Source organism: Dermochelys coriacea, chromosome 3 (genome assembly GCF_009764565.3).
Source record: "Dermochelys coriacea isolate rDerCor1 chromosome 3, rDerCor1.pri.v4, whole genome shotgun sequence".
NCBI classification, from domain to species: domain Eukaryota; kingdom Metazoa; phylum Chordata; order Testudines; family Dermochelyidae; genus Dermochelys; species Dermochelys coriacea.
The window spans coordinates 62,914,782-62,928,280 of NC_050070.1; the positions used below are offsets into that span (position 1 = coordinate 62,914,782).

The 13,499-nt window shown below is 40.9% G+C and overlaps 1 protein-coding gene across 3 annotated transcripts in view; it reads left to right on the forward strand.

The window, feature by feature from the left end:
* Nucleotides 1–13,499, forward strand: part of TTK (TTK protein kinase) — a 100,166-nt gene that overhangs the window by 36,209 nt on the left and 50,458 nt on the right. For all 3 annotated transcript variants that reach the window (XM_038397596.2, XM_043510551.1, XM_043510552.1), the window contains 6 exons: nucleotides 3,713–3,856; nucleotides 8,263–8,371; nucleotides 8,460–8,541; nucleotides 8,632–8,729; nucleotides 9,595–9,694; nucleotides 10,900–11,023. In XM_038397596.2, the coding sequence (XP_038253524.1) occupies nucleotides 3,713–3,856; nucleotides 8,263–8,371; nucleotides 8,460–8,541; nucleotides 8,632–8,729; nucleotides 9,595–9,694; nucleotides 10,900–11,023 (657 nt within the window). The remainder of the gene's footprint in view (nucleotides 1–3,712; nucleotides 3,857–8,262; nucleotides 8,372–8,459; nucleotides 8,542–8,631; nucleotides 8,730–9,594; nucleotides 9,695–10,899; nucleotides 11,024–13,499) is intronic.

Here is a 13,499-nt window from a genome sequence, read left to right on the forward strand (position 1 = left end):
CTGGGGCTTGGAGTATTCTGGGACAGGTCTCTCTCACTCTCCTGTAGGAGGAGTTCCACTGTTATTGGGCCAGAAAGGGAGGAGTTATTGGGGAGAGAGACTAGCCTGGTGATTAGGGCACCTATCTTGGAGATGGCAGACCCAGATTCCGGTCCCCTTGCTCCAATACATATTGAATTGGACCTGTCTCCCACAGCCTAGGTAAGTGCCATAACCACTGGCCTGAAAGTTTTATAAAAGGGGCAGCACCACCACCTCTCCTCCAGCTGTTTGTGTGGGCTTAGGTGTGCTCCAAACACTTACTGGAATGGGTCCTGGAGATTCAATAGACAGTGTAACTCCTTTGGGAAACCTGCTGTGGTTTAAATGTGGGAGGTTTCCAAGTGCCTACAGTGAGGCACTGTGCAAATGCACACTGGTGGAAATTTAGAGCTTAAGAACAAAAAGGACCACCAGATCATTTTGTATGACCTCCTGTATATCACAGGCCATCAACATCTGCTTGCTAAACCCAACAACCAGAATTAGATCAAAATATTACAGCCCACAGAAAACTAAACTATTATGTGCCACAAATGGAGAATAGGAAGGATTGAAGTGCGTCAATGTCCGAGACCCTTGTGTCAAGGTTCCTTCCCCGCTCTGAACTCAAGGGTAAAGATGTGGGGACCTGCATGAAAGACCCCCTAAGCTTATTCTTAACAGCTTAGGTTAAAACTTCCCCAAGGCACTGATTTCTTTCTTGCCTTGGGAACCAGCTTAGGTTAAAAACCTGATACGCTGCCACCACCAAGCGATTAAACAAAGAACAGGGAAAGAGACCACTTGAAGACGTCTTCCCCCAAAGCCCTACACTCCCTTTTCTGGGGAAGACTTGATAATAATATCCTCACCAGTTGGTACAGGTGAACACAGACCCAAACCCTTGGGTCTTAAGAACAATGAAAAAGCAATCAGGTTCTTAAAAGAAGAATTTTATTTAAAGAAAAGGTAAAAGAATAACATTTGTAAAATCAGGATAGTAAATACTTTACTGGATAATCAGATTCAAAACCTAGAGAATCCCTCTAGGCAAAACCTTAAGTTACAAAAAGACACAAAACCAGGAATACACATTCCCTCCAGCACAGCGAATTTTACAAGCCAAAAAACAAAAGAAAATCTAATGCATTTTCTAGCCAGATTATTTACTAATTTTCCACTAGTTGGAAGGCTTGCATCCTTGATCTGTTCCTGGCAAAGGTATCTCACAGACAGACAAAACCCTTTGTCCCCCCACCTCCAGATTTGAAAGTATCTTGTCCCCTCATTGGTCATTTTGGATCAGGTGCCAGCGAGGTTACCTTAGCTTCTTAACCCTTTACAGGTGAAAGGATTTTGCCTCTGGCCAGGAGGGATTTTATAGCATTGTATACAGAAAGGTGGTTACCCTTCCCTGACCCTTGTAATGGTCGGGGAATTGATTAGGATATACCCAGATAATTGTGGCAAGTGACCTATATCCCAGTCTGCAGAAGAAGGTGAAATACTCCGAAGGTCACTGCCAATCTGACTTGGGGGGAAATTCCTTTCCTTCGTCACATATGGCAATCAGTTAGATCCTAGATATGTTAGTAAGAACCAACCAGCTAAGCACATCAGAAAGAGAGAGTGCTTGGTGTCACCTCAGACCCCTGGACCACCTGGCAATGTTCCATCTCCAGCCATGTCCATCCCTCATTCTTCAGAGGAAGGAGACCAAAAACTTCTGAGAATGCACTGTGGTGGTGAAGGAACTGGTGACCAACTGAAGCCATGAAGCATGAGCTTTAGGAACATAAAATAGGTGTCTACATAGTTAGGAGGCCACTGAGTGGGGGATTTGAGGATATTTGTGTTGCCTAAAGTGTCAGTTAGGCACCCGAGTCCTGCTGTGGAGCTGGCCCTAATTGTGTTCCTCATTTTTTGGGTGCCCATCATGAGAGAAGGGGCCAGATTACCGGTGCTCAGCATTTGTGACTTCAATTAAAGTTAAGTGGAGCTGTGCTTTGAGCATATGAAGTGCTATAAAAGTGCTAAGTACTCTGGAAAATCAGGACTTAAGTGTCTCAAATTGAGCATCCAAATTAGTGGACACTTTTGACCTTAATCTCTCTGTGCCACAATTCCTCACCTGTAAAATGGGGATAATAATAGAACCTATTCTCACCAGTGTTGTGGAAAAAAATTCATTAGTGTTTGTGATACTCTTGGATACTATGGTGAAAACACCATAGAAACGCCTGAGAGGAAATTAATTTTGTGTTGAGTGCAGGGTTTGAATGGTGTGCAGTTAATAGAGCCTGGGGCCACACACTGAAAGAGAAAGATAAGAAATCTTGAATAATTATCCATTCACTTGAATCAGGCATGAATCCTCTGGGGGAAAAATAGTAGTGAACATATAATTAAAGACTGTATCATAATGCCCGTGCACAAGGGGGCAAATTAAGGCTGCATGTACAACCATAGGTATGGCATTTTAGAACTTGTGACTGCTTGACTTTGCAACCTTAATGTTCTTTTAATGTAGGTTATTTTGGATGTAATTTCCTAATTTTAAAAACACGCAAATAATAATTCCAGTATGTGGACCCATATTAATCCCCAGCTTGGGTAATCAGCAGGATATGGACATTTAGATCCACAGCACATCTCCCTACCACTTCTATTAACAGAGTAAATGGTAATAGTAATAGGCTGAGTATATGGATAAGGCACTAGAGGGGGACCAGATTTACTTGATTACTTGTTCAAAGCACCGTACAGATAAGTGTTATACAGATGTTAAGTATTTCACACTAGTCCTGGGTGATTGGTACTGGGGAGGGCAGGTGAAATTTGGCCAAGGTAGGCTTTTTTCCTAGTGGGAGTGTATGTGTGTCTCTATATAATGCACAATTTTATAATAATTATCTGTATATGTGTATATATATATATGTATTTTAAAGCAAATTCTGTTTTTAGCAAAAACTTTAATATACTCACTAAATATCTCTTGTATTTATTTATTAGAAGTGGAAATAATATGTTGAGCACAACTCCTTCTCTCTTAAACAATATTCTTCCTCCTCATCCTTCCCCCTGATTCTTCATGTGTGGTTTTTGTTTAGTTTTGTTTTCCTGATGTAGCTTCCTTAGTGGACTCCTCACTTTTGTTTCTTATTCCTTATCTAGTTTTGTTGGATTTATTTAAACCACAACTTCTATTTGTGTGCTCTTCATGAATCAAAATTTACAGGGATTATAGAGACCGTTTTTATCAGACCTAGAAAGTCATCATAGAATCTTTTACTTTTAAAATATGCCTTTTTTTTCTGGGATACATCTTAAAAAGTCACTGTTTTTTAGAACATAAAACAATGTAGTGGGTTGTAGTTGTAGCTGATGAGTAAATGCCAACAGTGATGCAATACACAACTTCAAGTGAAAATATAGCTGGCTTTTCCTATTTCCTCTGTCATAATTTTTGCTCTATGAGGTGGTGGGCAATCAGTGTCTCTTTAATAAGTGGGAGATCACAAAATCAGTAGTGGATTTGGAATACACTGATCTTGAGAGGGTAATGCAAAGCACATACCAGACAAAATGCTAATACAAAAGGAGCTTAAGAGCATATTGCCTGTTCGTTTAATTGATATCTTTTGTATTCACTAAACTTTTAATTAATTCTCTGTCCCTTACTGCTTACTAGGAAATGTAAAGAAGTGTAAACAACTTCTTCAAAAAGCTGTGGAATGCTGTGCAGTTCCACCAGACATGTTGGAAATTGCTTTACAAAACCTACACTTGCAGAAAAGTCAGCTGCTTTCAGATGAAGAGAAAGAGAACTTCACAGGTTAGTGCATTTAAGTATTCTAAAGTTACAGTTGAGCTTAAATATTCATTTTGTTTTTTGAATGATGCAATAATAGTACTAATATAATTGGAAGGATCTTCTAGAGGATGAAGCACTGGACTGAGATTTGAGACCTGTGTTCAGTTCTTCGTTGGGTCACAGACCTTTGCCAATTGACTTGTGACCCGGTGCCTTCATTCCTCATCTGCAAATGGGAAAAATAGTTCCATATCTCATAGGTGTGTTGAGGATAAAATCCATAAATGCTTGTTTCAGAGTAGCAGCCGTGTTGGTCTGTATTCGCAAAAAGAAAAGGAGTACTTGTGGCACCTTAGAGACTAACAAATTTATTTGAGCATAAGCTTTCGTGAGCTAGCTCATGAACATTTAGCTTTCGTGAGCTAGCTCATGAACAGTCAGCATGCGTGGGCATTTCCTTCTCAGTTTCTTCTCCACTGGTGCTGGCTAGAGACAGAGATGAGAGCTGTCCCTTAACGGATCGTTAGTCCCCCATAATTTTGCAAATTTAGCTTCACTTTAAGCCTTTTTTTCTTTTGGCCATGCCAAAAAAAAAAAGGAAGAAAAGCTTTGCTTCCCGCCAACCCTGGGTGGGGCCCATAACAAGGTTATGCCTGACTCCCCAGGCTTCCAGAAGTGTCTGAGCTGCAAAGAATCCAAAGAATCCTGGTAACAGACGGACACTTATAGTGTATTCGCTGCTTGGGGGAACAGTACAATCCATAAAAGTATGATTGGTGCCAACAACTAAAATCCTGTCCAGGAAGGATAGAGAATTGAGGCTTACACTCCTGCTCATGGAGTCTGCCCTTCAACCTCTGGAGTCCCGGCGAGAGCTATCACTGCAACCTTCTACATCAAAGGCAGGTGATTCCAAGGAGATGAGTCACTCGCTCAAGATCTCTAAGAAAAGGTCTGAGTGTCTCCACAGCGAGCCCAGATCAAGCCAGAAACGTTCCTCGGCTCCATCGGTATTGTCAGCACTGAAGCCAAGTAGACAGAGTACCCAGGGCCTGCAAGGTACTGAACTGACAGCAAGTTGGTCAGGCCAAAGACTTGGCACTGTAAGGAAGCTCTGGTACTGAGAGGACATGAAAAATGTAAGAAATCCTCCCCAGGGAAGGCTACGTCATTGCGGTCAATAGCACCAATGCTGGTGCATGTTGCACCAGCCCATGTCACGGTCAAGCCCATGTCACTGTCTCTGTTGGTACAAGCCACTCAGCACAACAACTAAAGGCATTGACACCGTCTGTACTGACAGAATTCCAGTGAGTATCTGATCTCTCCATATTTGATGCACCAGACTCACCCATAGTCTGCACCAGAACTCCAGTACTAAGCTCCCCCAAGGCATTGGAATTGATGGCTTCTCCATGCCACCCACCACCCTTCTTCTCAGAGGCGTCGGAGAGTCAGAAAGAAGACCTGGTTTCCCAATGCTCCTCATGTCCACCATACTGGCCTCAATTCCAGCGTGAGCAACAGGCACACCACCCGCTAGCTCCTCAGCTTCCTTGGTATAGGCAGCCCTGGTATCAGCCGCCAACCCTGTACCCCCAGTGGCCATATTGAGACCCCTGGCAAGCCTAGAGACAGCAAACGTCCCTGGCCCACAGTGTGATACAGCAAGCTGGGAGATGCCTTCCTTCAGTGGCATTATCAAGGACCACAGAATCATACAACTGTTCGAGGAAATCAAGCCTGAGGCAGAAAGAGAGGATACCCTTCAAGCCCGCCTACCATCCTCCTTGCTTGATGAGGTGGTGATGCCCCCTCCGCCATCCATGGTGGATGACTTCAAGTCCTTTCAGAACTGGGCCCAGAGGGTTGCAGAAGCCCTACAAATTCAACTATGTGAGGTGACTGAAGTCCACAACAAGCTGGCAGATATTCTACATGCTTCCATCTCTGCGAGTGGCACTCCCTGCACATGAGGTGCTTCTGGACCCTGCCAGAATCGTATGGCAGACCCCAGCCTCTGCCCTGACAGCATATAAGCGTGCAGACAAAAAATACTATATGTTGGCGAAGGGCACAGAGGTCCTGTTTTCTAACCCACCTCCAAACTCTATTATAGTGGATGTGTCTAATTCTAGGGGCCACCAATACCAATCTAGGTTTACTCCATCTGATTGGGATGGGAAACGCTTAGACCTGTTCAGCAGGAAAGAGCACTCATCTGCCACTCTGCAGTTGCAGGTGGCTGGCTACCAGGCCTTATTGGCCAAGTACGACTACTAGAATTATGGGAAGTTAAATTCTTTTATTGATCAGCTGCCAGATTCCCACAAAGACCAATTCTCGGCCATAATCAATGAGGGCCACTGGTAGCAAAGACAGCCCTCCAATCCGTTCTAGATGGGGCAGATACGGTGTCACACTCCATTTCCACTCTGGTGGTTATGAGAAGGGCTTTGTGGCTGCAGTCATCAGATTTTCCCAAAGAGGTCTTGGCGACAGTGGAGGACTTTCCCTTTGAGGGAACGAAGCTGTTCGCCAAGAAGATGGGTGCGTCCATTCACACACCGAAAGATTCTTGGGTGACCTGCCGCTCATTGGGAATTTACATGCTGGCCTAAAAAAGGAAATACAGTCTTCAGCCACAGTTTAAATCCCGTTCGTCACAATATATGTCTCAGTATCAATCGCAGAGGCCTTACAACCTCAAAGGAAGAAATAGAGATTCCCTAAGAAGCAGCATTTGGGACCACAGTCATCTTCGTCACATCCATCAATAGGTTGGTTGAGGTACCCATAGAACACACTCGCTACTACCACATACTGGGAAATCCCACTCCTTCTTTCGGAGATCACCCTCCCCATTCCGCAGTTCCTGGGAACAGATAACCTCTGATAAGGGGTTTGGAAATAGTCTAGAGTGGATATGCAATCCATTTCTCTTTACTTCCTCCTCCCAGACACCCTAACGCTAACTCTTCCCCCTCCCCTTTTAGGGATCCTTCTCACAAGAGTGTACTATGCCAAGAGGTGAACCATCTCCTCAGTATAGGAGCTATAGACCCAGTACCCATGCATCTTGGGGCAAAGGCTTCTGCTCCTGATACAGAAGAAAAAAGGAGATTAGAGGCCCATACTGGACCTCGGAGCACTCAACAGTTTTGTCAAAGCACAGAAATTCAAGATGGTCATTCTATCAGCGATTGATCCAGGACTAGAAGAAGGGGATTGCATCTTGAAGGTAGAGGGCCAAGAACCATACTTCCATCATACCAAGTCACAGGCATTACCTCAAATTTATGCTGGGCCAGGACCACTACCGGAGCACAGAGTTTTCAGAACCCAAAGCCGTGGTAACTTAGCTGTTTTTCTCCAGGCAGTGCCAGGAATAAATCAGTGGGGACATAGTTCCTCCTTCTTATATATGATTGATACAAACCAGAGTGCTTTTACCTATACTTTTTATTAGATGTTAAGCACACATACACATATATGCTCTTACAGTAGGTTCAGAGCGGCATCTCCATTCTCTGGATGTCATTCCCTTGCATTCTATATTTAGAGAACCAAACCATTCCGTAGATCCACTCAACTCTTTAAAACCAAAGTTGATAGGATAAAAGGTGTCTCCATCTCAGCTCAGAGAATCTCCTCCTGTATCATTCAGTGCATTTGCACGTGCTACAAACAGACAGATATTTCACTGTCAGCTATACTGACAGCCCATTTCATGAGGGCTCAAGCTTAATCATCGGCATTTCTGGCCCAGGTCTCTTATACAGGACATCTGCAGAGCAGCAACTTGGTTGTCAGTGCATAAATTTTCTGCCCACTAGGCCATTACAAGCCAGGGACGAAGCCAGTTTTGGTCAAGTTGTTTTGCAGTCATCGTGTCCATGAACTCTGACCCCACATCCTATGCTACTGCTTGGGAGTCACCTACAACGGAATGAACATATGCACACACTCAAAGAAAAAACGTTCGCTAACCTATCTGTAACTGTTGTTCTTTGAGATCTGTTGAACATGTCCATTCCACCACTCACACTGCTACCCCTCTTTGGAATTGGCCAGAAAGAAAGAACTGTGTGGGTGCAGGTCGGCCAGGCCTTTTATACTGGCACTATGAGTACACTGCACTAGAGGGTGCCAGAGTAGACCTGACAGATATCACTAGGGGAAAAAGTTCCAGCAACTGTGCTCGAGGCGCACGCACACACATGGACAACATGGATATGTGCAACACATCTTGAAGAACAACAGTTACAGGGAGGCTAGTAACCATTTTTTTCCTTCAGCAACTTATTCATTGATGTGTATTAAAATCCTACAGTTAATGTAACTTTAGGGCAGTTTCATATTTTGAAATATGTAATATATTTCATTGGGAGTCACTGAATAATTCAAACTACTTAATTTATTTATAGTATCAAGCACACAAGAATCTGGACCACAAAACATGTCTGGAAATCTCCGAAGTAGGAAAAAAAGTGATTCTGGTGAAATTTCTGCTAATGCCCCCAGATCTTCTCTTGGGTAACAACTTAAATTCTTATATTTTTATTCAAGGTTGTTTTTTTTTTTTACCGCTGAGATAACTGCAGTGTATTTCCTTATTTTTTAGGGAGAAGAACAACTTTCCACAAGAGTCTGATGCAGTCCTGGTTGGCCGCAATCCCTTAAAGCAATTAAACAAATCTAACCAGGTGGAAGCTTTTTCAATGCTCACTTTTCTCCTCTCGTGCCCTTCCCCCTTTTACAGATGTGATAACTTTTCAATTTGTTTAAATGTTTAGGTGTGCCCATTTGGGAGAGTCCCTGTTAAATTAGTAACTGATGCTGTAGATACTGTAAAGAAGATGGATGCTCCACTTTCAACTAGTGTTACAAAGAGGTACAGATAGTTATATTAATTTTGTTGCAAAACAATGGATTTTAATCCTTCTCTTCTTTAAAGATAGAACTGACAGGTGTTTTCAGGACATGGACAACATTGTTGGACATAACTGCCAATGATGACTATAGGCCAAAAAAAAATTAAACCTATTTTACCACCATAGGTATGAATACAAGATACACTAACTTTTTCAAATGACCATTTAAGTACAGGAGTATAGGTAGACTTGGAAGGATTAGATTTTTATTGGTAAATGTTAGTAAACATCAATTTCACCATGTGCATGCAAACTAAGGAAAATATATTGCCATAGATAATTATGGAAATGTACAGATAGGTAAAGTAGGAAAAATGCTGCTTGAAAACTTAGAGTTTAAGGATTTTTTGTGTGTGTTAATTTTTGTTTTAGTAGTTATAAAGCTTTAACATCTTGAATTTGTGCCTATCATTAAATAATTGTTTGATCCCCTCCTGTAATTTCCTGTAACTGTGAAAAATTAAAAGATAAAAATCTAAAAAAGTTTAAGAAAAGTATCTATTATTATTATTCAAAGCTGTTTTAAAAGGGGGGGGCAGCAAACAAAAACCTCATTATTCCAAACCTACATATGTACCCATTTATTAGGGAAGCAAACCAAGTAGAACTCCTCATATGGAGGTGCTTCTGCCATCTCATGGGATAATGTGTCATCTGTTTAGATTTTTATATTATACTCATCACTGTGCTATCAGAGCGTTCTCAGTGCTCCTATTATTTTGTGACTTCTGTCCAGCATTTGCACAACTAGCTCAAAACAGGTGAACATTTGTCCCTAAATTTTGAAGTTTCTTTTACTGTTAATATTGTCTTTTATATAAACAGGAAGATATCTGTCTCTAAATGCACAAATTTGATTGCGCCTTTTTTACTGCATGCACCAAAACTTAATGAGGATGATTCATATGAACTGGGAGACTTAAAGGTAACTTTATTTTTCTGTTTCAAATAGGTAGTTGTAGATAGCTAAAAATGTTTTGGGGGGGGGGAGGAGGGAGGAAAACAGTGACTCTGAAACCAAAAAGGGTTCTAGTAATATGAATTCAGAAGCAAGATTAAATTCATATTTAGAGAAAAGAGGAAAAGTGTAGGACTTGTGCAGGCAAAATAACTAATGAATCTGTTTATATCCTCACAAAAGTTAGTTTATTTTTGGATTCATCTTTAGAGAGTGATACATTGAAAAAACAACAAGGAGTTCTTGTGGCACCTTAGAGACTAACAAATTTATTTGGGTATAAAGTTTCGTGGGCTATAACCCACTTCATCAGATGTATAGAGTGGAAAAATACAGTAAGCAAGTATAAATATACAGCACGTGAAAAGATGGGAGTAGCCTTACCAAATGGAGGTCAGTGCTAATGAGGTCAATTCAATTAGGGTGGATGTCACCCATTCCCAACAGTTGACAAGAAGGGGTGAATATCAATAGAGTGAAAATTTTTTGTTGTGACCCAGCCACTCCCAGTCTTTATTCAGGCCTAAGTTGATGGTGTCAAGTCTGCAAATTAATTTCAAAAACTTCAACGAGAAACTGCAGAACTGGAATTAACCCAAGCCCCGACATCCCAGGCAGTTGTGTGTGTGCCAAAGCTGAAAGAGTTTCGGGGGGGGGACGGACTTGAGCCCGGCTGCCCCAAGCAGGGTGTGGGTGTGGGTGTGGCAAAGCTGAAGCCCAAGGGCTTCAACCCCCAGTGGGAGGCTGTAATCTGAGTCCTGCCACCCCTGGCTGAAGGCCTTGGGCTTTGGCTTCAGCCTCAAGGCCCAGCAAGTCTAACATCAGCCCTGGCAACTCCACTAAAACAGGGTCCCAACCCACTTGATTTGTTACTGGCGTAAAACAATTTACAGTTGGATTAGGAATACTAAAACCATTTTGTTGGTTGCTTCACTTTATTTAAAAAAGAAAAAAGCATACCAGAAATAGGAAACATTTAGAGAAGGGTAATAATTGGAAAGATTTACGCAGGTGTAAACTTCTTTGTGTTCATATATTGAAAGTTTAGAACCAATAATATGTTTGTTTGGTATGGGGTGTATCAGTGGCAAACTATTATCATAAGGAAATTTAATTTTAGATACTGTGCTTGAGTTCTTGATGCTTTTAAAAATATATATTGTTTTCTTTAGTCCTTACAAGATGAAAGCTCTGTACAATCACAGATATCAGATGAGAGTTTAGAGACTGCAACTGAATCAACTGTAACCCTAAAAAATAAAACAGATTTAAGTCTTGCAACAAAAAGAAAAGAAGGTAATTGTCCTAATAAGACTAAATTTTTACCAATCCAAAATGGAACAAGTATTTTAAGTGGGCTGTTCTTTGTAGAATGTCTGCTAAAGGAAACCTTATAACTAGTCAATACTTACTATTTTTGTGATTAGGGAAGAATTTAAAAATACAAATTCCTTTTTATTTTTTGTGGGGTGACGTTGGACAAAGTCAACCTTCCAAGAAAGGACTGTAAATATATTTAAAACTGAAGCTTGATAACTTATCACCACTGCATGCTGGAATTGTAACCGATGTGCCTGTATATAATGTTCATCAACTTGTCCTTGCTGGCTCTTTGTGAGTAGGCAGGGTGTTGAAAATGACATGAATCTTGACCTTTGGAGAGCAAGACTTTTGACAATTTGAATTTCATGCTTGCGCGCGCGCTCTCTCTCTCTCTCTCTCCCTCTCTCTCTCAAAAAAAAAAGGGGGGGGGGAGGGCAGGCGGGGGCAAAGTCCCAGCTCCTCAGCTAAACAATACAACAAAGTTGGAGGATACTATTTCATATCATCAGGCTAGATGGATTACTAGACTAGAAATGGATACATAACTCTTACCTGGGTTACCACATGAATTTAGCCTTCATCAGGAGTAACTAAAAGTAGCTCTGTCTAAAAATACCACGTTGACCAAGGGTTAAATTTTTAAAAGTGCCCAAGTACCATTTTCAAGAATGACTGTGGCACTTGGGAACCAAAGTCCCACTGACTTCCAATTAGCTGCCTTTAAAATGTTACCTTACATTCCTACTTTTGAGTCTTGTGTTTCAAATGTGAAACAGGTTCGCTCTTTGATCCCTTTGAGAGCCATGAAATGAAATTGTCCTCTTTGTCTGCTTAAATAAAGAGCCCACACCATGCCTTTTAATATTTTTAAAAACATTGGTGGTGATCTCATCCGGTGAGGTAGCATGTAGTGGATTCAATGGGTTTTAATAAATGCTTCATGGTCTTGTACATCATTTTATGTTATCATTGTCATCCTACCTGCATAGTCCAAATACCACTACTAAGATAAAATGCTGCCTATAAAATCTAAGGCCTCAATTCACGAAGATACTTTGATATGCCTAACTTTAAGTGCATGAATAGGTTTACTGAAGCCAATGAGACAGCTCAAAATTAAATACGTTTAAGTGCCTTCCTGAAATGGGAGCCTTACAAAGATTCAGATGGGATTGTCCCAAGTGATAGCATGCTCGTGTGTGTGTGTGTGAGAGAGAGAGAGAGAGTGAGAGTGAGAGTATGAGTGGTAGTATTGATTAGGAGTCTAATTCTTTATTCTGTTTAAGAGGCAAAACAAATGTAGAAGCCTTTTCATAGTAAAAATGGTGATGTTGAAGCCTCAGATGGTATTCTGACCTATGTTTAAATTTTCAGTGAGAGCAGTTGCCGCCGCTGTTAGGATTAGTATCTATTTGTGTCTGAGCACCAGGTATCTTTAAAAAGAAAGAAAGAAAAGGAGGGAAAAAAAAAAAAAGCTTTGGCACCAGCTGAGTGCTCTAGATTCCTGTCAGCAATATTTCATATAGTTTAAAACTTTTTGCTAATTTATTATAGAGAACTGTAATATTTTTGATAAATCCTGGAAATATTCTAAAGCTCTACTTGAAGACGCCAAGCAGTGGACGAAATATTACCCTACTCTTACTTCAAACTCGGTGATAAAGATCTTGGGACTTAAACCACCTTTTTATTTGTTCTTTTTATACTCTTTAAAGGAGACAATTTCTGGGAAACTATCTAAATTATCAAGGTCTAACAATGAAGAACAGCTTTCAAAAACCCTAATATTTTAAAAGGATACTTGCCACCACCTCTTTTGCTCCTATTTACTTTTTTTTATTGGGTATAAAATACACATATATATTTTATCAAAGTGCTTAATAATCCTCTTGCTAGCTTCTGATTATTTCCAACGGCAGAATTTGATCGGTCATGAAAATATCTGCTACCAAATTGTGGTCCTATTAAAATCAGGACAATTTAGGCATTATGTGTCTGTAGTAAAAATCTATTACAAAAAATGATTCATGCCCAGTAAAACATTTTTAAATTGCACAATTCAGCCACTTCTATTATCTGAAAATAACAGTGTGATTAGCCTATATACTCAAAGGCTGATTAGACTTAGTTGCAGAAACCGTCAAAAGGTAAAATTCTTTTTACCATTAGTTATTTATATAATACATACATGAAAAGAACATTAAGATTGCAAAATCAGTCATTCAAAATTTAAGAAATGCCTGAATTGAGGATGTCTGTGCAACTATAATACGGCCCCCATGTTCATATGCATTATTATACAATCTTTAATTACACAATCATACATAGGCTGTGAGTTTGTCACGGAAGTCATGGATTCCGTGACTTCTTCAGTGGCCAGCCTTCTGCCCCCATCCCCCCAGCAGCAGCAGGAGTTTGGGTGAGGGGCTCAGGACTGGTGGGATGAGGG